This window comes from Varanus komodoensis, unplaced genomic scaffold (assembly GCF_004798865.1).
Source record: "Varanus komodoensis strain SLA01 unplaced genomic scaffold, ASM479886v1 scaffold13_3, whole genome shotgun sequence".
Classification (NCBI taxonomy): domain Eukaryota; kingdom Metazoa; phylum Chordata; class Lepidosauria; order Squamata; family Varanidae; genus Varanus; species Varanus komodoensis.
This window is the reverse complement of record NW_025335409.1, coordinates 12,254,916-12,278,415: the sequence shown is the minus strand read 5'-3', so window position 1 is coordinate 12,278,415 and position 23,500 is coordinate 12,254,916. Positions and strand designations below refer to the sequence as shown.

Genomic DNA, 23,500 nt, shown 5'->3' with positions numbered 1-23,500 from the left:
CTTCTGGTTGCTTCTTTGCTTCTGATTCTGGCTTACTTTGTGTTCCTTTCCCCTTAGTCAACTGTGTTTGGGGTGGCCAGCTGATAACGTGCAGCTAATTCTGTCACCTCAGTTATAGTATCTTTGAATCTGGCTTTTTGAAAGCATTCAGTAAGTAAAAAGGTCTTTTAGAAGTCTTGGAGAACTTATTTTCTTTTGGCTGTCAACATTTTGCATCCTGTTTTTCCAACGCAGCAGCTTATTGCCCTGCTTGGAGTACTGCTCTTACAATGAGATAGAGGGAGGGAAAGCTAGCATTGAAGTCAGAGATACAGGACATGATTGCTGAAGTAGCAGGGGAGCTGCCAGCAACAAGCTGAGTAGGTTGGGTATTGCTCTAATTAGGCAGCAAATAAAGGTGTAGAAGACGAACCTGTATATGCTATCTTATATGAACTTTGGTTTGTATCTTCCTATTGAATTTGTTGAGATTTGTTCTGACAAATGTGGAAAATACTATTCCTGGGACAAATATACATGTTCTGTGTTTAAATTTGACATCATATTGTAACAAGTATAGAATAACCATGTAATGAAGAATTTATGTTGTAGAGGATTAGTGCTTGCTGTCTTTAACCTTCAGTGGCTCTTGATTAGGTGCATCCCTTATAATAAGGAACAATACAGTATAAATTTCTCTGTATGTAACTAACTAGGTTGGCATTTGCCGGCTCAGAAACATGTAACCAAGTTTTAAAGCACTGCATTATTGTGGCATGAATACAACCCAAAGAAATTATAGTAATTGACAAAATAAAACTACTCCTTTATGGAATGCTATGCCAGGTAACATGGAGGCTCATCTTTCTTATTTATTTGGTTTGTACACTGCCTTTCTACCAAAAAATGCTTTTTGTGGTACAAATGTGAAAGTACACACACATATAGTCTTGCATGCAGTATTGCCGATTGCACTGTGCAGAGTGGCACTAGCCATTCCATGGTTGATCCTGTTAACAGACGGAGCTATATGAAGTACTCTGGTGTTTATATTTACAGTACAAAGCCTTCAGTAGCACATGTATGTTTCATTGCAAGTAGGAAAAGCTAGGCCATGTAGACTAAGTGGGAAAGGAAAGGGCAGCAGTCCTTTAGAAGCAGCCAGAGGTGAAGCCTACTTCTTAAGTCTGTAATGTACATGACAGAGAAAGACTTCCTGCAGCATTGGGCAGCAAAGTATCTGGTCTACTTCTCTGATGTTACAAAACAGCAGGCTGTTGTTCTTCATGCAACAATAATTATGACTTCATGGAATGTTTGACAAGATTTGAAGTTGGTAATTATAATTGGGCTTCACTTGAGAAAAATGGAGTGATCAATTAACTGGCCACCCAACCTTAACTTAGTCTGATAGGTATGTGTATGTTTATTTTACTTTTCTTTAAAGTTGTACCTCTTTTCCTTTGCAGCGCAACATGCCTACTGTATAAATGCCATAGAATAAATGGCGTCAAAAGTAACAGATGCTATAGTCTGGTACCAGAAAAAGGTAAGATTTTTCAGATAAATCAATTACGATAGGTCTGAAAATGCATTTCAGCTTGGTTTGATTTTAATGTGGTATTGCCAGTCTTAAGGGGCCTTACTCACTTCTGCTATATATTTGCATTCTACCACCCCTCTACTCGCTGTGTTGTTCCTGAGTCCCCACTATCACATGGACGAAAGCAACATTCTTTCTTGTTTGTCCTCCTCTTGTGTCCCTGGAAACCTGCTCAGGAGAGAGACCCTTCACTGAGATTCATGCAGATGTTTGTTCTTTACACAAATTATCTTTAGCTGGTGGGATAAGAAGCATATCTTCTAAGCTTAAATGTATGCAGGGGTAGGGTGTGTGACAGCTTACAGAAGAATTTCTGAAATGCCAGCTTAAATTTTATTTTTGGTAACTGAAATAATGCTTCATGAGCTTTAAGCTGGAATACTCTAAAGTGATGCTGCTTCTGTTAGCTGTGCATGTAAATGCATTTATACTGTGTACATATATGTGGAATATATAAGAAACACTGCAGCCTCTGAATTTTACCAAAAGGAGATCTATTTTGAACATAAGAAAAGCTCTGCTGGATTGGACCAAAGGCCTATCCAGGTGCCTCTAGGAAGCCCACAAGAAGGACATGATGACAATAGAGCTTTCCCACTGGTTTTCCCCAGTGCCTGGTACGCAGAGGCTTGTTGCCTCTGATCTTGGATATAGTATATAACCATTATGACTAGTAGTCATAGTTAGCTGTATCAATGGAAAGGAAGGAGGGACAGCAAAATATTTGCATATTATTCCACTGCATCATCTTTGTGAATGTTGTCGCTTACAGGAAGCTAGCGGGTTATATACATACCCCAGTAAATGTGATTGATGTCAGTTCAGAAAACTGTATAATTAGAATTGTCTTGGAGGTTTAAAATAAAACACATGTAACCTTCTAATAGTCTTTTAGATTATAAATGTCTATCCTTGGGAGGTCCCGAACTTTGTCATGGTAAAGGGGACAACTGTTTGAAACCTCAATAAGAATAAGGAAAGATTATTTGAAAACACATGTTTTTTTTTGGGTAATTGGAGGAATGAGGCAAAGCAAAAGATAGATTGAGACATTTGTTCGCAGCAGTTGGACCACACAATAGTAATGCTGGCAAAAGATGATAGTTCCATTAAGCTCAACAATAATAATAAGCATTGCATTACATTTTGTATAGAAGGGATGAATGGAAATGTGTGTGACCACCTTTTTTGCTTGATGTGGTCAAAGTAAGAACTGAAGTGGAAGGAAGACTTAAAAATATCTATATCATCTGATAAATACAAGAGCTTGGAATAAAGCATATGTGTTGGGAATGAAAGAAACATTGGAATGCTCAGGGCCTCGGAGACAGGGGCTCTTCAGATGAGGAGGATGAGCCCTGAGAAACAAGACCTGCAGATATTGTGATGGAAGAGACTGAAGGGCTTATCTCAAGGCTGCCCTCTCCAGATGTTCAGGTGGACCCTGATTATAGCAGAAGTCTGTAGCTGCTGGGAGCAGGGTGGACAGGGGCCAACTAGAGGGGTGCTGTACAGCTAAGAGGCTTGTATTCCTCCAGAAGGGCCCCCTCAGAAAAGTGGGGCCCAGGGTTATTCCAAAGAAGGTTACTTGGAGGTTTTTTCTAGTTTGGGTTCAAACCACCTTGTGCATGCTCAGAGACACTTTCTTTGCTGGTTGTGCTCTACTGGATATACATTGGATAATAAATAGCTTTTGTCAAAGAACTGTCTGTTGTTTTGAAAGGGGCTAATCTAACTACTAGCAATGTGTATATTCCTTTCAGTGTGACATTTGCATCTTGAGATTGTGGTATGTGTATGAAAGTAGGAACTTAGCATTAATGCAGCTCTCACTGAATTCTCCGAAGAGTACATGACTATCATCTCAGCAATCCCTGCAGCCACAGCCCTGTAAGATAGGACAGTGTTAGCCTTGTATTGCAGTTGAGAAAGAGTAGTTTGTCTAAGATTATATAGGTTAAACCTGAATTTGATCACAGTACAATTTCTTTGTCACTACTCTGTACTGAAAAGTGTTATGTTGCAGAATTAAACTGATTTCCTGTGGGAACAGTGGGGGTACTCAATTCTATTCTAATAAATAATCCAGTGTGTCCTTTTATATTGGCTAGTTTCATGAAGCTTCACTAATGTGTGGATGCTAGAGATCCTGTAGGCAGGGCTGGCAATATAGAAAATAACTGCATTGCTGGTCAACCCACGTAATCTTTTCATTTCAAACCAACATATAAGCCAGACCACATGTGCTTCAGACACTACTGCTGGTAATAAATGAATTCAGTTATTATGTCCTCTTCTTTGTTCATTCAACCTACTTGATGCAATTTATGCTGGTATTGAGTTTTAGAAAGTAAACACAAAGGCATCTTTTAGAACAACAAATGTCAGAGCTTAGCAACTTCTTTGTCATAGCCCTGTATTGCATAAAGTTGACTCACTGTTGAACATCTTTTCAGGTGAGCGGATGTTAGGTAAGAACTTACATACTTGCATGCTGTGGATACACCCACTATTATGTATTTATATATTTGAGTCTCATACCCAAGCTTCTAACAACTATACCATGCTGACTCTCATTAAATTAGACTACTCATTAAATTAGACTTCCCAAAACTGTTGCCCTCCAGATATTTTGATTTGTAACTCCCATCATTCCCAGTCATGCTGGCCAATTAATTCTCTCCATTTTATCCTCATAACAACTCTGTGAGGTAGGTTAGGCTGAGAGGCAGTATCTGGGCCAAAGTCATTGATCTTTGTGACTGAATGGGAACTAGAACCTGGCTCTCCTGAGCCCCCCTCCAACACTGGAAGGTGACAGGTTGGGTAAGGCTGCATTAGACTTTATTAGGAATTCCATTTATTTGGCTTTGGATCAAAAAGGGTTTTGTGCAATTGGAAAATAGGTAGTCTTGCTGATTTCCATATTCTGCTGCAGCCCTCCCCCCATGCCCCATACAATTCTGTCAGAGGGTCTCTTGGCCCTCAGAAGCAACTTGAGGGGAGGACAAGCCAGGTGTAGTGTCCACTGGCTCTTAACTCCAGGACCTTAAAAGATTGTTATGAGATTCTAATCCAAATGCAGTCTTGCATTAATATGCTGTTATACACAAAGCATTGCTGTGTCAGAGCAAGTGTTATGGTTGGTTGAGTTATACCTGCTCAGTGTATGCAGACACTGTGCTTAACATCTGAGCCTGCATCTGAGTACCAACTCTGAGGGAGCTTTGGAGGGTGGCAAGAAAGGGATGGGCTTTCTCTATGGAGGTCCCCATTTTATGGAATCATCTTCCCACTGTAGCCCACTTGGTACCAACTTTGTCATCTTTTTGATGCCAGTTAAATGGTCCTTCATGTGTTTAAAGCTATACTACATAGGCTTGAGAGGATTATCCATGCCAGGTATTTTTTACAAGGTTCTTCTTCACTGTATGTTTCTAGCTGTTTTTAGTTTTTATATTTCTTTTGATACGATGTTATGGTATTTTATGATATTATTTAATGTAGTGATGTAAATAGCCCAGAGGGTTTCAGCTATGGGAAGGTATAGAAATGAAATAAAAGGTGATAATACATCAAATGTGACAATAAACTAGGTTCAGTTAAAACTTCAGTATTATCACTTCTGCTTTATTGAAAAGTGTGGAATCTTTAAAAAACATCATTTTAAAATATGTTATAGGCGAACACAGATCTCTGCATACAATTGACTGTGCTTTACTTTCAGCATAGACATGTCACAGTCCAAATTTAGGTATATTTAAAAGCCCAGTATAGTTGCTAATGAATTTTATTTGGTGATGTTCTTTCATTAAGTTTTAGTTGGATGCTAATGCAGAAGTATAGCTGCTTGTCATATCACCTGGATTTGGATGCAGTTTCTTTCATAGCTATAATGTTAAATAAGAATTGACAATTTATACTTTTATTTAAGCCTTGCTTTAATTGAAAAAATTCAAGGCCTTAAAATCTTGCCAGGTTGATTAAAGCAATATTTATACTTACAATTATCATCCCAGAGGATGGTCATCCTCTTAGGCATGAATTATAAATGCCCTCTGAAATATTTATTGTTTCTATTAGAAACACCAGGCTTGATGAGTATTGGACTACATGTTGATACTATCACAGCACAGCCTATCCTTAAAGTGAATACCGGTGTCTGTCACAAAGCTCAAGTTGATTCTTGAAAAAAATACACATTCTTCCTGTAAGAAGGTCACTGGGAAGAACTAATTAGCAACGCCCAAACAGTTTAGAGCAAGGTTTACTTACTTTAGAAAGTATCTGTTTTGGAAGTATTGAAACATGTATTATTTAACACACTTAAAATGTTTAAAACAACCAAAAAGCACATGAGTTGGTATATAATGACATGCTCAATTTAGCTTAAACCAGGAAGAAAAGAGCTCCCTGTCTCCTTTTTCTGGCTGTATCTGAAGAATCTATGGCTTGCTGCTGCTTGGTTCCAAAAGTTTCTCTTGTCAGCATCTCTTCATGAGAAATAAGTGTTCTGTGGCTGTGTATTTAATGCATCTTTTGATTCTCAGAGTTTGGTCAAGTTGTTAGGTTAAATATGTAATGTCTTGAGTATTTGTTTCTATTGTACTCTGGTTTGAGTAAAGTTTAAACTGGTATTTGTCTTTGTTGCAATATGTAGTTTCTTTCTCTTATCCCTTATCCCTTTAAAACATAATCAGATCATAGAGATGCAACATTCTCTTTAACTGATAGTATATTAATCAAGGCATCATGAAAGTGGGAAATTTCAAACAAAAAAAAATGTTTTTTCTGCTTCTCGCAGCTGGCTGATTATTCTAGGAACAAGCCCTTTTAATCTTGTTCATTGCTGTTTTTGCCAGTTTGACATAAATGCTTGGTCACTGGGATTTTTAAAAGGATGAATTATTAATTAGGAAAAAATAAATAGCTTTCCTGAGCATGAATTATAGTCATTTAAACCATCTGCGAACTTAAACCAGAACATATTCATGCTTTAAGTGTAGCCTCACAGGTGTAGTTTGGCTTTCAGACTATAGTTTAGCACAAATAGAACAAGCCACAGTGAGTGTTGGGCTTGCAGATTCTTCCCTCTTCTTTTGTGACCATAAGGAGATGTTCAGAAATGTTTGCATCAGTCTTTGCTTAGCTACTATAGCTGGCTTATTTCAAACAAACAATAGTTAATATTAACCAGACTTTGATGCTTCAGATGAAATAATAAGCTGCAAAAATGGAAGCAAAAGCTCACAAATTTACTCTTATGGTATCGGCAGCAAAGGAGGGGGAAATGGGAGCCTATTCAGTGTGGCTCACTTGGTACACTAAATTACGGGTTAACATAATGTCTGAAAGAGTTTTTTCCAAGCATATGTAATTTACCAGAATTAGTATGATTAAAAATAATTATTTCTTCACATTGGAAAGCCAAACCATTTAATTAGTGTATTAGATTTTGGTTTCAGTTGTGATGGCAGTTGTTCTGATTCAGGCCACTGCAGAGTTAATAACAGACACAGCAGCAGCTTGGAATTGTTTCAGTTCTGGCTGGTCAGTAAAAATTAAAATTGAACTCTAGCTTAAGAGTTTCATGTAATCATTTTTTAAACTCTTACAATTACCACTTGAGTGTTGTGGTATATGAAGACATGGTACAGCAACCTACTTCTGCATGGTATCCTCCATATGTTTTGGACTCACCAGCATGGCCAGTGGTCAGAAATGCTGGTAGCTGTAATGCAAAATATTTGGAGGGCAGCAGGTTTGGAATCATAGAATGGTAGAGGTGGTAGGGGCCAAGAAGACCCTCAGGTCCAAACCCCTACTAGGACAGGACACCAAGTTACACAGTCCCACTCAGATGACTGTTCAGTTGCCTCTTGAATGCTTTTAGTGTGGGAGAGTCCACAACCTCTCTAGGCAACTAGCTCAACTGTCATACTGCTTTGACAGGAAAATTTTTCTGAAATCTAAACTGATTCTGGTTTCCTGTAACTTAAGTTCATTAATTCCATGTTCTGAGAAGAGATCTTGTCCTTCCTCTTTGTCACAGTCCTTCAGGTACTCATAGAGTGCTATCATCATGCTTCTCAGTCCTTTCTTCTTGAGGCTAAACATCTCCAGTTCTCTCTGTCTCTCCTCATATGTATTTGACTGTCTTCGTTGCCTTCCTCTGAACCATTTCCAGCTTTTCTGCATCTTGCTTTAACTTTGGTGCTGAGAACTGGACACAATACTCTTAATGAGGTCTGACTAGTACAGGGGAACTATTACTTCATGTGATTTGGAGGAGACACTTCTGTTAATGCAGCCTGAAATAGCATTTGCCCTTTTTGCAGCTACATCAGAAAGTTGGCTCATATTTAGCTTGTGGTCTACAAGAACTCTGAGATGTTTCTCATTTGAAGTATTTTTGAGTCAACTGTTTTCCGTTATGCAGTGATGCATTTGGTTTCTTTTTCCTAGGTGCAGGGCTTTGCATTTGTCCCTATTGAATTTCATTGTGTTGTTTTCAGTCCAATGAACTGAAAACAACCTAGCAAGATCACCCTGGATCTTCTTTCTGTCTTCCAGGGTATTAACTGTTCCACCCAGTTTTGTGTCATCTGTGAATCTGATTATTGTTCCCTATGCTTCCTCATCTGGATCATTGATAAAAATGTTGAAGAACATTGGGCCCAGGACTGAATCCTCTGGGACCCCACTTGTTATCTCTCCTGAGTTTAAGTAGATGCCATTGATGAGCACTCTTTGATTTTCTAGCCAGTTGTTTATCCATCTGATAGTCATTCTATCTAGCACACTTTTTTCTAGATTGCTAATCAGATATAGAGAGGCTCTTTGTCAAAAGCTGTTCTGCAGAATGCAAAGGTGCTTTCCTCTTCCTCTTTCAGACTGCTTCAGTCCAGCCTGACTCGCTTCTGTTTGTGAAGTATGAACGGAACTGTTCATGGAACTGGACTTGGTTAGCCCTCATGTATCACTGCTACAGTCCTGGTATACTTTCAAAAGCTGATTTTGAGGGTTGAAGCACATAGAAACATATGTGCATAGAAACAGAGTGAGTCAGAAGGGGCCTCCCGGACCATCTAGCCTGACCTCCGGCACCAGCTGGCTCCGCTCAATATCTTTGAGCGTACATCTTTGGAATAATACGGGATGGGGCTCAGGAGACTACAGTCAGACAGGGCATCAGAAGAATTTGACAGGATTTTCTTGTGCAAATAGAAGTGTTTTTCCTTTCAGGCTAGATACCTTGAACTGAGCCATCAGTTAACTATGCAGCCTAATGCAACAGGCTTCTATCTTTCCCTTTTCTTCTTAGGTTTTGAAAGTAGTAGTGAAAGAAGCCTGACCAAATCCAAAAATTTTTACCTCACAAGTAATTATGCAGTCTGTGAGTATACTGTTGGAATGATAATTTGTCTCTGGATTAGTGATTTCAGTTATTTCTTTTCAAAGGCATATTTCTGATTTGGGAAGCTCTCTTCCAAAGATCCCCCCATTAATTGGACAATATGGTAAGCAGATAATATTCAAGAACATCTAAAAAGGGTGAAGCACCTCAGTTTCCACATTGGGGGATTAAACAAATGGATGATGTTGCAGTGTGATGTTGGCTTTGTGAGGAATTCTCTGAATACCTTTAATTAGTATTAAATTGTCTGATCTTCAATGGTAAATTTACCCTAGTTGGTAAATTAGGGTAAACAGCAGTGTAAAACATTTGATACATTGCCTGACTTCTGTGCAGATGCAAAGTTATACTATTCATTATCAGATTATATACAAACTTAGTCAAGTTGGTTGTACATTTGAAAAAACAATTCGGACTGTATAAGTACTGAACCATTAGACTAAACTAACCAATTCCTGTTTGTCTACATTCATATTCTGTACTAACAAGCGTATAGTGGCACAAACATTCCATTCTAAGACCAGCATTATCTAAAGGTTTCACCTACTAAGTTTCCTGTAATGGTAAAGGGCAATGGATGACTGAACCATTGGAATGTTTTTGCTCATTCAGTTTGCCAGGATTAATAAATACTGAAAAATATAAGTGTACTCTGAGTGACTTCCTTATTAATAGTGACAGCTACTAGATTTTCAGTTGAGCCACAAGTGGTGAGAAGATTCCTGCTAGGTTCATAATAAAATCCCCCCCACCTCTCCCTACATGTATCTTCTTTGCAAACTTGCTGACTCTGCATTACATATTCAGTCCGTAAGCTTCTTCATTCCTTTGTCTTACCCCTGCCTACTACCGTGGCCCACTACCTGGCAATCCTTTATGTCATTGAATTCAGGGTACAAGTTTGCTAATGATGATTGGAAAAAGGACTGTACTTAAAATTTCATTGCTGCTTAAAAGTGATGTGCAACTTCCATAAGTTTTCTAGTTGGAGGATGATAGGGAGCCACACTGAAAGGAAAGAGGGAATGCAATCATGGGAGAGTGTATATTCTCTAGGGTGTTTCAAAGAATGCTCAATGGAAACTAAAAAGAGGTAAACAGACAAACATTTATTATAATATATAGCAATATCTATTTTTACACTTTTAAAGGATCAAACTAGGTTATAATCGGGAAACCAATTTGTCCCAGTCATGTGAAAAGAAGTTTTTAGAAAATCAACATGAGTGATCATATGAGAATCCTTCCCCCTCTCCTCAGTTCGCTTTCCCACTTGTCTGCATTTTCAAGTGTTCTTTTCTGTATGTTTCATTTAGTTACTATGTTTATATCCTGGCTTTTTTTCCTTTAGTGAATTCAAGGCAGCTCACATCTTTCTCCTTCCTCTTGTCCTCACAACAACCTGCGAGATAGGTTAGGCTGAGGTTAGTGAGTAGCCAAAAGTGTGCTTTGTAGCTGACTGGAAACTAGACCCTGGATATATTGGATCCCAGTCCAACATTCTTACCACTACACTGTGCTGGGTTTATGAAAGGTAGTTCTAAAATCCTCACCCATATATTCCCCCCCCCCCGCAATTTGCTGTTTAAAAACAAATTTACCTAATTTATCCATCGAAAACATTCTGTTTAGTTTTAAAACTTTAACTCATAGTCTGTTTCAGTAAAATTTGCTGCTGCTGATTTTAATAATATATGAAGTCCACTGCACTACAGCAACTAATGCTGTGCAATACACCTAATCTCTCCATTAAAATGACCTTTTGTATTCACTCACAGGACATTTCTTGATTGAATCCCAGATTATTTTTAGTATCTCTTACAAAAAAGAACAATCTTAATTCAGAAATGAGGTCAAAGTCATTATCCCCATTATTACTGCTCCAGAAGAAAAACAAAACAAAAGCATAGTGCCAGGTTGCTTGCTGAATTCCTGATCCTATTTAATGCCTCATATCAGTGAGTATTGGAGTCCATGTATTTCCCTTGAATACTAAAGCCAAACAAGAGAGGCAGAGCCAAATAATCTATGGCTGTCTCAGAGCTCACAAAATCTTGGAGCTGGGCCTAGAAAATAGACTTAATCATACTGTCAGAAGACTGTTCTGGCTATGCTGTGTAGTTTTTTTAGCTGCTGCCCTGTTCTCCTTTTTTTCTATTATTAAGTCAGGATGCATGCAATATGTAAACTGAAGCTCACTGGACTCATATGGGAACCAGTGACTGCCCTCCAGTTACTCAGCTAACCCATGGCCATGTAATAGCATTTTCAACCCATCTTCTCTGTTTTGTCTTGAACATAAGTATTCCCTCTCAATGTATTTGTGTTCCTTCTCTTCTTCCAAGTCACCTAATTTTATGGTTACATATTAGGGGAGATAGATCACCTATGATACAGAGGCCATTTAATTTGGAATTTTGTCTGGGAGAGATTAAATGGGGGCTATGCATTTGCTCATTCTTTTCACTTCACCCTCACTGTGTTTAGAATAAGAGTGAACCATGAGTCTTCCTATCATGCAGGACCATGGAAAGCTAGTGATAAAAAATGATTTTCTTAGTTGACTTCACTTCTGTTGTCAGTGAAGAAAATGTAGGATGCAGTTTCTTAAAATAGTTTGTTTGAATTGGTCATTGGCTTCAGTGCAACTTGCAAGCTATTTCTAAATAGCAATGTTGTTGTTGTTAGTTGCGAAGTCGTGTCTGACCCATCGCGACCCCATGGACAACATTCCTTCAAACCTTCCTGTCCTCCACCATCTCCCGGAGTCCACCTAAGCTCACACCAACTGCTTCAGTGACTCCATCTACCCACCTCATCCTCTGCCCTCCCCTTCTTCTTTTGCCGTCTGTTGTTCCCAGCATTAGGCTCTTCTGCAGTGAGTCCTTCCTTCTCATTAGGCAGCCAAAGTATTTGAGTTTCATCTTCCGTATCTGGCCTTCTAAAGAGCAGTCAGGGTTGATCTCCTCTAGGACTGACCGGTTTGATCGCCTTGCGGTCCAAGGGACTCACAGGAGTCTCCTCCAGCACCACAATTCAAAGGCCTCAATCCTTTGGCACTCAGCCTTCCTTATGGTCCAACTTTCACAGCCATACATTGCAACTGGGAAAACCATAGCCTTGACTAAACGCACTTTTGTTGGCAGTGTGGTGTCTCTGTTTTTCAGTATGCTGCCTAGATTTGCCATAGCTTTCCTCCCCAGGAGCAAGCGTCTTTTAATTTCTTGGCTGCGGTCCCCGTCTGCGGTGATGTTGGAGACCAGGAAAATAAAATCTGTCACTACCTCCATTTCTTCCCCATCTATTTGCCAGGAAGTGAGAGGACCGGATGCCATGATCTTAGTTTTCTTAATGTTGAGTTTCAAGCCAACTTTTGCACTCTCCTCCTTTACCTGCATCAAGAGGCTCTTTAGTTCCTTTTCAGTTTCTGCCATTAGAGTGGTATCATCTGCATATCTGCCAAAATAACAGGCCAAACTTGCCTGTTATTCCAGGTATCTTTTGGCTTCCTGCTTTAGCATTCCAATCCCCCATAATGATAAGGACATCATTTTTTGGTGTTAATTCTAAAAGGCGTTGTAGGCCTTCATAGAACCAGTCATCTTCAGCATCTTCAGCACCAGTGGTTGGGACATAGACTTGGACTACTGTGATGTTGAATGGTTTTCCTTGGATTCGAACTGAGATCATTCTGTCATTTTGGAGATTGCATCCCAGTACTGTGTTTTCTACTCTTTTATTGAGTATGAAGGCTACTCCATTTCTTCTGAGGGATTCTTGCCCGCGGTAGCATACCTGATGTTCATCTGAATTAAATTCATCCATTCCTGTCCATTTTAGTTCACTGATTCCTAAGATGACGATGTTTAGTCTTGTCATCTCTTGTTTGACCACGTCCAGCTTGCTTTGATTCATGGATCTTACATTCCAGGTTCCTATGGAGTATAGATCTTTGCAACATCGGACTCTCCTTTCACCACCAGATACATTGACAACTGAATGTCCTTTCAGCTTTGACCCAGTCGTTTCATTCTTTCTGGCGCTACTAGTACTAGCCCTCTGCTCTTCCCCAGTAGCATATTGGACACCTTCTGACCTGAGGGGCTTGTCTTCTGGTGTCATATCATTTTGTCTTTTGGTGGGGTTTTCATGGCAAAGATACTGGAGTGGGTTTCCATTTCCTTCTCCAGTGGATCACGTTTTGTCAGAGCTCTCTGCTATGACCTGTCTGTCTTGGGTGGCCCTGCACGGCATAGTTTATAGCTTCTTTGAGGTACGCAAGCCCCTTTGCCACAACAAGGCAGTGATCCATGAAGGAATATAGCAATAGCTTCCCTCAAAAAATGAGTAAAATATTCCTGCTGTTAACAGGCTTTGTTTTAGTATTTTTCTTTTTTAGAGTCTTCCGTTTCACATGTCTTCCCCATACCCCAGGGAAATATTTTAAAAATTTTATGGTAAACATTTGATCTCCTGTCAGTGTAATCCTAAGCATATTTATTCAGAAGTAAATAAAAACAAATTCCTAAGGGTGTATTGCATAGTAATTGTGTTTAGGATTGCCGAATGAGTATTCTAGCAGCAGGTATTAAGTGTTTCTAGCCTTAACCCTTTTTTATTTTTAAATGTATTTTAATTTAAGAATAAATGTTGAGCTAATGAGCAGAAATTCTGAAATCAAACACAGCACTGTTATGACAATCATAATTCTTGCTACAATCCATGTGACCAAGGGAAGTCAGTTAAACATAAGGAAAACTTTGTGTTTTGAAGCTGGCCTTTGTGAACAGTATGACATTAGAAAAGGAATTTTTTTAATGGGAATTTTTTTTATTTGATGAACACATTTTGGAATCAAAAGGTTCTTTATCAGAATTAGCTTATAAAATGCAAATGCTGGAATCAATACAACAAAGGCACAATCCTGTGGTCTCCCAACACTGTCTTGTGAGGAAGCATATCATTTTTCAGAGCCCCTGCTCGAAGCTTCTGCTGTTCTCACAGTTGGCACAGAAAGAACTGTGCTGGTTGCCCCTCTGAGGACACAATAAAACCCATAGAGGGCTAAAAAGGTTACACTGTGGGGTGGGGAGGGGAGGCGGCTAGGCCTTTTGCCTTAATGCTGATTCCTATCAGTGTCCTAGCTTCCTTCCTCCCCATCCGCACTGTTAAATCTAGAAGAATGAAAACAGCCATCTAGAGTCAATACATGGGGCATGGAGATTGCTGCCACTGTGTTCTTAGTGCACTAAATATGCATACACCCCCAAGTTTGGAGACACATGCATCTACATTGGATTACACCTACTTAGAAGGGTGATGACTATCCTTCATGACGGATACCTTTCTGGGTTTTGGTTTCACTCAGAAGCAAGTCTCTTTGAATTCAGTGGGGTTACTTTCACATGATTGAATATAGGTTTGCCACATTGATAGTAAAGCAGTAATCTATTTTATTTAAATACCTTCACATCTAATGTAGTACACAATTGCTAGATTTCCTAAGGATTGTTGTACCCTTGAGGGTAACTTAGTACCTAGTGTACAAAACATCTTCTTTCAGTGCTATTTGCAGGCTTGTCAGACAGAAATTGCTTCATAGAAACATGGAATTACATTAAGCACTTGCAGCTTAATGCAAGTGGAATTTAAGTAGGCAGACTATTTGCTAAAACTAGGTTCAGTAATAGACTTAAAATTCTGTAGGATTTTATAGATAAATGGCTAAAGTTGTCCTTTAATGGGAAGGGCTCTTGCAACCATTGTGGCCCCCACATCTTAGGCTGTATGTCTGCCATTTCAGAGAACTATGACTTTCATTTTGTGTATAAGAATCCTTAGTTATCAAAAATGTACTTCCTTGAAAAGTGTGTATGACTTGTCTACATTTGCATTCTGCCTTCCTCATGGGAACATTCAGTAATGATTATGTGAGGTTAGATTAGGCTGAAAGTCGAAGTGGACCAAGGCCTAACTGGAGATTTGAGTCTTTTTTCCCTTGCTAGTACCAGCTTTCTTAATTACTGTACCATAGCAGCATTGTGGTTAAGCTTGATCATTATTATGAAACAAGTGGGACCTGAAGAAAAAGTTGGATGTATTCTCATTTTTTAAAGCAGAAGTACTTTGGTTCAAGAATCCTGGCAAAAGGCCATGCCCTCCTCCAGGATATAATCTGCAAATATGTCAAACATCTCAGCCACCATCAGTTTACTTTTCCAACTGCCACTCATGGTTATTGAACATTCTTAGTCCTCTTTGGGGCTGTTTGTGTATGCTTTCATACCCTTAGGTTGGTGTTATAACACATGTATGTTTACTTCTAAAGGTTTTAGGGGTTTTTCAGGCATATCATTTTTTTGCTTTCTTCAAGCATTCTCATTTTTTGACTGCGTACCCTCCCATGCAGACAACAAAAACACTGTGGACATAATCTACTTTAACTTTAGCAAAGCTTTCAACATAATGCTCCATGACATCCTGATAAGCAAGCTAGCAAAAAGTGGACTAGATAGGAAACTATTCGATGAGTCCAAAATTGGCTGCTTAATCAGACACAAAGAGTACTCATCAATAGCACCCTTTCAAAGTGGGGAGGGGTAACAAGTAGGCTGCCACAGGATGAAGTCTTTGACCCAGTGCTCTTCCACATTTTTATGAATGATCCAGATGAAGAAGTATAGGGAATAATAATCAGATTTGCAGATGATACAAAACTGGGTGGAACATCTAATACCATGGAAGACTGAAAGCAGATCCAGGGTGGTCTTTATAAACTTGAACACTAGGCTGAAAGGAACAAAATGAAATTCAAATGCCAAGTCCTGCACCTAGGAAAAAGAAACCAAATGTATTGATACAAGAGGGAGAATATGCAGCTAAACAGAACTGAAAAAGAAAAAAGACCTTGGGGTTACTGTTGACAACAGGCTAAATATGAGCCAACAATGTACTGCTGATGCAAAAAGGGCAAGTGCTATTTTATGCTGCATTATTAGAGGAATTACTTCCAAATTATGAATGTAATAGTTTCTCTATGCTTTTCATTAGTCAGACCTCATCTAGAATACTGTGCCCAGTATGCAAACAAAGCTGAAAAGGGTCCAGAGAAGGTCAACAAAAATGATCCAGGGTTTAAAAACATTGCCCTGTGAGGAGAGACTGAAAGAACAGGGTATGTTCAGCCTTGAGAATGCCGGGGTGGGGACATGATATCCCTCTATAAGTACCTCAAAGGCTGTCACAAAGAGGGTAGTTCTTGATATATGTTGCAAATAATGTCATAAAAAGTCCCCAAACATTTTATAAAATGAAATTCTATTTAGGCCTATTTGGGCATAATTTAATATGATAACCATGAAATTGAGGCTTGTGTGTAGTGATTGATTACTTCCATTCCTTCTTTGGTGGCAAAGGATGATTTGCCCTTTTGTCTAAACAAACCAGAATTGCAAGCCACAATATGCTCCTGGTATATGTATAGATGATCTGTACTAGTTTCAGATGAAATGCACATGGTGGGCATGTCGTGAGCGGAGCCGGCTGGTGCCAGAGGTTAGACTAGATGGCCGGGAAGACCCCTTCTGACTTGCTCTGTTTCTATGTTTATGAAATCACAAACTATGATTTTCCACTAAACCAGGAATAGGTGTATTCATTCTCGCCATATATGGCATAAGTGAGAAGCTGTTGAGGATGTAATGACACAATTTGGGATAATGTCTGATTACCTTTTAAATGTTTCCAATTACATCTTAAGCATACCAGTTCACTTGGTTTTACTCTAATCAGATCTGTACGGTAGAAAACACGGACTCTTGGTTCACCTTACATTTGGTACTTGTACATCATGTTCTCCAGTTATGATCTATGTCATAGGATAAAAAGAAAAAAGTTTCTTGATAGAATGAATTATTCAAATATCAAAAGCTGTGAGGTGGACCAAACAGGAATCTAGGTTCCTGCCGGTTGAACAATCTCTGAAAATGTTATGCAAATTCTGATGTTGCTTCTGCACATTTTTGTTTTGGTGTGCCAGTCTTGGTGATCTAAGTATCAAATGATTTCTTCTAAAGAAAGTTGGTGCTAAAATAAATATCTGAGCACTTAGGTACGTAGTCTACTTGTATTATATGAGAGAGTGGAATCTGTGGAAAATTTAAAGATTGATAACTTTTTAAATTTAATCATTTAAAATTAATGATAAAAATCCTAACATAAAAGTGTAATAAAGTTATTGTTTTGGTTAATCTCAGAGCAATATTTATGCAATTGTTTATCCAGAAATTATTATAGTACACCAGTACATTTTAAACCAATTCTATCCATGGTTACTCTAAAGTCAGAAGTATCTATTGTTTTAATACTGTTGCCTAGGATTGTGTTTTACAGAATCTTTACAAGCATAGAGATATTATACAGAAAAGAGCTTTCACAGTTCCTTATATTTCACAATTTTATATCGTTTTTTAAAAAAATGTTTTTAAAAGAATACAGTTACAAAATACATCATAAAATTAAAAAAAGAAACAGCACAAGATACACTAACCCCCCCCTACATGTATATTAAATGCACAGAGTGCACCCTTCTACCAAGGCCATGGCTGTATAATGCTTTTTCCCCCTTCATTTCTTCTTCTTTGCTTCTAGCTTTAACTTTCTGCTCTTTCAGGAACAGCCCCTTTCATGCAAAATTGCGTTGCATCAGCTGAAGATTTAATATCCTTTCCTTTTATTAATACATAGTCAATAACAAACCCCATATGTTTTCACATATGGAAATAGTTACCATTTTTGTCCACACCCCCAACACAACTTAGAATATTTATCATCCAGATAGAATAGTTTTACTGGTGTCATGAACCATTTCCATACTAATTTATAAATGTTTTCCTTAATTCTAATTGAGATACTTTTTAATATTCTCTTCCCACCTTTCTTCCTTATCTCTAACCTTCCCTAAGTTAATTTCCCATGAAATTTTAAAAAGATCATAGATGTCTCCCCTGTCTAATAAAATCTTAAATAAATAAAATTCATTTCTTAAGCTGTTTCCCAAATTTCTGGAAATCCTCTAATTTCTGTGGCTGGAATTATTGATGAGATTGTCTGCATAAATTCTTCCCTGCATTCCTCCCAAACTCTCACCATATTTTTACAAAAGAGATTTTTTACAGTCGTCTTATCATCCTGTTTAAGAAAAAGACTTTTAAAAGATCCCTCAATTTCCTGTTGTTCTATCTCTGCTCATATTATCAAGTTGCAATATGATATTTGTTATATAGTTTATATGTATATGATATTTGGTATATAGTTTGGTATAATTTATATACTGAAGGAAGTAACTCAGTGATTGAGAAACAGTGAGGCAAACAACCAAGCCATGAAGCCTGTCTGAAGGAATGTGGAGGGGAGAAAAAGATAATTGGCTTGAAAGAAAGTTTGTTACTTCCTATCTCATCCTTCCAGTAGTTTTATGAGACAGGGGGTCGTAGGGCAAGGTGAAGTCAGAGAGGGGTAACTAGTGAACTTGTAGTTATAAGCACGCAGGCATAATAGGATGATGAATATTAACCTACACACCTTGAATAGACAATAGACTAATTCTAATGCACATGTGATGTATGTAGATGTATGTAGTGGGATGAGATGGGAGATATGAAGTAGGCAGACGGAAGGACTGTAACCTCCTAGTACCTTACCCAATGAGGGGAAGGGAGAGGACTGTGGCAGTCGGGTTGAGGGGTAAAAGCAGCTGTTTTGTGTGTTTGTACTTGGGAGAGATTCTGATAGAGTGGGCTCTCCCTGTCTATTGAAATAAACGAAGGAAATGCCTCACTTTGTTGGTAGTCTTGCTTATTCAACTTGAGAAGTATTTTCGCAGATTTTGGTATAACATATACCAAATAATCTTATACCAAAAGTACTGTTGCACAATTAAGTTGTAAATTTGTAATTCCATATCAACAGTCTTGATTCAACATACATAAGCAATATATCACTAGGGCAGAGTAGCTGCTAACCAGATTAAAATTAACTAAATGTATGTTTACTGATTCATCTCTTGTTTAGCTGACTGATAAGGTTGTTTTTACCTGTATATGAGAATGATGTATATATGTTGTATTTTTTCTGAGACTAGAGCATTTATCCGTTTCTGTATTGTTTCTGCTAACATGCCAATTTTATGGTAAGAAATTATTATAATATACTATCCTGATATATAATCATATTTTAATCTAAGTTCTCCTCTTTCTTTTTTAGATTGGGGCATATGATCAGCAAATATGGGAAAAATCTGTAGAACAAAGAGAAATCAAGGTAAAGATTATTATTGAAGTTCAATAATAGGTGTAGAAGTTCTATTCGGTTTGGTGTAGAAGTCCTACGCAGAGGATTCTGGGGTACACTGTCCTTTTATACAGAGTATGAGGAAGGCTTTCTAGCATTAGATCTCTCCTATGATAGCTATGTGCTCTAAAATATGTCCAATACTGACTTTCCAATGTATATTTCATTTTTATATCACCCAATAGCCGAGGCTGCTAGGCAAATAAGAAAAGTTAAAAACACACAATAAGAAAGAAAGGGGGAAATGTTAACATAAGACAATAAAACCACAGCAATTGCAGTGGTGCAGGATAGATTGCAATATTAAAATGAAAGTTGAAAAGTTACCTGTTATAAATATACCTGAGAAAATAAAAAAGAGTTTCATCAGATGCTGAAAAGAATGCAGAGTAGGTGCCAGGTGCACTTCTATGGGGAGCTCATTCCATAGCTGGGGTGGCACAGCCAAAAAGTCCCTTCTCCTGGTAGCCACCCTCTTACTTCCTTTACCACGGGCTTCCAGTTGAGGACCCCTGAAGTTGATGTTATGGTCTGGATAGGTACACATATGAGACAAGGTGTTCCTTCAGGTAACCTGCTGTTTAGGGCTTTGAATGTCAATACTAGCACTTTGAATTGGCCCCAGATTTCAGCTGGGAGCCAGTGCAGGTGGAAGAGTACTGGTGTAATATGTTCATGGTTGATGGTATCGGAAGCTGCTGAGAGTTTCAGGAAAATAAACAGGGTTGCACTCCTTCTGTCTTTCTCCCAGCAATGGTCACAGGGGGACCAAAGCAGTATCTATTCCAAAACCAGGCCTGAAGCCTGATTGAAATGGCTCTAGATAATATGTTTGATTCAACAGTGCCTGGAGCTGTTCAGCCACCACTTCCTCTAGTACATTGCCCAGGAAGGGGATGTTGGACACTGGCCTATTGTTTACACCATTCCCTCTCTCAAGGATGTGCTTACACACCCCCTGCATCCACGTGCAAACCCCTTCCTTAGTTTTTGGTAATAAGCCATTACAGACAAGGGTTGAGTGGTGGGCTGGACTTGACCAAGCACCTTGTCCACATCCTGAAGCCTCACAATATATTTTAAGGAATGTGAGTGAGGGTAGGTAAATTTATGGGCAATTTGTTTTTCATTATTTATCTTATTGAGGAACCTCAATAAACTCTGAAACTTTGAAAACCACCAATGGTTTGGAATTTACATTAGTAAACCACAATACAGATACAATACAATAGTACTCCTTTTGAAAATGAAGTATAGTTGCATAAAGTTTTTTTTAAATAAGGTATATGCCACGTGTGAATTCATAACTCTTTTGTGTATTGTATGGTAATAGGAATACTGCAGATCTTGTGTTCTTACACATCTACAGTATTTTTGGTGATTTAATAGCAGTTCTTGTCCTTTTGCTGAAATAAAATGCTCACACAAGAGTTGGGTGGGACAGAGGGGACAGGTATGCTCTGATACCAGTATTCCTTCCTATTATGGTGGATTGGTTAGAGCTTTTGTGTCACTTGAGTCTAAATATTTTGCTAGTTTTTGTACACTAGATTTTTTCCAGGAGTTCAATATCGTAATAAAATATTGGTGCTTGTACTAAACTGTGCTTGCTTATCATACTACCCCTTTCTTTTTATATACATTTTGTCAGCAATCACTGATGTTCACATGGTTACTTTTATAGTTCCAGTTTACTTTTCCTCCTTTTTCATCCTGTCATTGTTTTGAACAGTTTATTAAATTGGTAAGTACTTGATGATGAAAATGTATGTTAAGTGAAACAGCTTATGTAGATTAAATTTGTCTCTGCATCATAATATTACTAACAAAATCCCATGAATATCCAACGAACTAGGAGCTATTTCAAAAGCATATGCTTTAGCATACTTTCTGTTTGCAGATGTAAGCTCCAGTTCTATACAATCTGTTTGGGGTTAAATCCTATTGTAATCCGTGGGGCTTATTTTTGAGTAGACATGCATAGGATTGCATTTTTAGTTCACTTTCAGGATCCATACTCTTTCCGAAGAACAAAAATGAAATTTTAGCAAAGAAACACCTTCTTTCTTCTTCTTCTTGCTGTTAGTCGTGTTGTCGTGTCCGACCCATCGCGACCCCATGGACAACATTCCTCCAGGCCTTTCTGTCCTCCACCATCCCCCGGAGTCCACCTAAGCTCATGCCAACTGCTTCATTGACTCCATCTAGCCACCTCATTCTCTGCCGTCCCCTTCTTCTTTTGCCATCAATTGTTCCCGGCATTAGGCTCTTCTGCAGTGAGTCCTTCCTTCTCATTAGATGGCCAAAGTATTTGAGTTTCATCTTCAGTATCTGGCCTTCTAAAGAGCAGTCAGGGTTGATCTCCTCTAGGACTAACCAGTTTGATCACCTTGCAGTCCAAGGGACTCACAGGAGTCTTCTCCAGCACCACAATTCAAAGGCCTCAATTCTTCAGCACTCAGCCTTCCTTATGGTCCAACTTTCACAGCCATACATTGCAACTGGGAAAACCATAGCCTTGACTAAATGCACTTTTGCTGGCAAGGTGATGTCTCTGCTTTTTAGTATGCTATCTAGATTTGCCATAGCTTTCCTCCCCGAGAGCAAGCGTCTTTTAATTTCTTGACTGCAGTCCCTGTCTGCGGTGATGTTGGAGACCAGGAAAATAAAATCTGTCACTACCTCCATTTCTTCCCCATCTATTTGCCAGGAAGTGAGAGGACCGGATGCCATGATCTTAGTTTTCTTAATGTTGAGTTTCAAGCCAACTATTGCACTCTCCTCCTTCACCCGCATCAAGAAGCTCTTTAGTTCCTCTTCACTTTCTGCCATTAGAGTGGTATCATCTGCATATCTGAGGTTGTTGATATTTCTCCCAGCAATCTTAATTACAACTTGTGATTCATCTAGCCCCACCTTTCGCATGATGTGCTCTGTATGTAAGTTAAATAGGCAGGGCGACAGTATACAGCCTTGCTCCTTTCTCAATTTTGAACCAATCAGTGGCTCCGTGTCCAGTTCTCTCTGTTGCTTCTTGACCCACACATAGGTTTCTCAAGAGACAAATAAGATGGTCTAGTCCTCCCATCTCTTTAAGAATTTGCCACAATTTGTTGTGATCCACACAATCAAAGGCTTTAGCATAGTCAATGAAGCAGAAGTAGATGTTTTTCTGGAACTCCCTAGCTTTCTCCATGATCCAGCGTATGTTGATCTCTAGTTCCTCTCCCTCTTCGAAATCCTGCCTGTACTGCTGGTAGTTCTCAGTCCACATACTGCTGGGGCCTAGCTTGTAGGATGTTGAGCATAACATTGCTAGCATGTGAAGTGAGTGCAATGGTGCGATAGTTTGAACATTCTTTGGCATTGCCCTTCTTTGGGATCTTAATGTAAACTGACCTTTTCCAATCCTGTGGCCACTGTTGAGTTTTCCAAGTTTGCTGGCATAGTGAGTGTAGCACTTTTACTGCATCGTCTTTTAAGATTTTGAATAGCTCAGCTGGAATACTGTCACCTCCACTAGCTTTGTTGTTGCTCAGACTTGCTAAGGCCCATTTGACTTCACATTCCAGGATGTCTGACTCGAGGTCGGTCTCCAATTTTCTTGAAGAGATCTCTGGTCCTCCCTATTCTATTGTTTTCTTCTATTTCTTTGCACTGTTCATTTAAGAAGGCATTCTTATCTCTTCTAGCTATTCTCTGGAATTCTGTAATCAATTGGGTGTATCTTTCTCTTTCTCCCTTGCCTTTTACTTCCCTTCTTTCCTCAGCATACCTGATGTTCATCTGAATTAAATTCACCCATTCCTGTCCATTTTAGTTCACTGATTCCTAAGATGTCCATGTTCAGTCTTGTCATCTCTTGTTTGACCACGTCCAGCTTGCCTTGATTCATGGATCTTACATTCCAGGTTCCTGTGGAGTATAAATCTTGACAGCATCGAACTCTCCTTTCACCACCAGATACATCTGCAACTGAGTGTCCTTTCAGCTTTGACCCAGTCACTTCATTCTTTCTGGCGCTACTAGTACTAGCCCTCTGCTCTTCTTCAGTAGCACATTGGACACCTTCTGACCTGAGGGGCTTATCTTCTGGCGTCATATCGTTTTGTCTTTTGGTGGGGTTTTCATGGCAAAGATACTGGAGTGGG

General features: G+C 38.9%; 1 protein-coding gene across 4 annotated transcripts in view; it reads left to right on the top strand.

Moving 5' to 3' along the window:
* Positions 1-23,500, top strand: part of PHTF2 (putative homeodomain transcription factor 2) — a 74,777-nt gene that overhangs the window by 17,079 nt on the left and 34,198 nt on the right. For all 4 annotated transcript variants that reach the window (XM_044423399.1, XM_044423395.1, XM_044423396.1 and 1 more), the window contains exons 2-3: positions 1,449-1,528; positions 19,263-19,319. In XM_044423399.1, coding sequence (XP_044279334.1) covers positions 1,484-1,528; positions 19,263-19,319 — 102 coding nt within the window. In that variant the 5' untranslated portion in view covers positions 1,449-1,483. The remainder of the gene's footprint in view (positions 1-1,448; positions 1,529-19,262; positions 19,320-23,500) is intronic.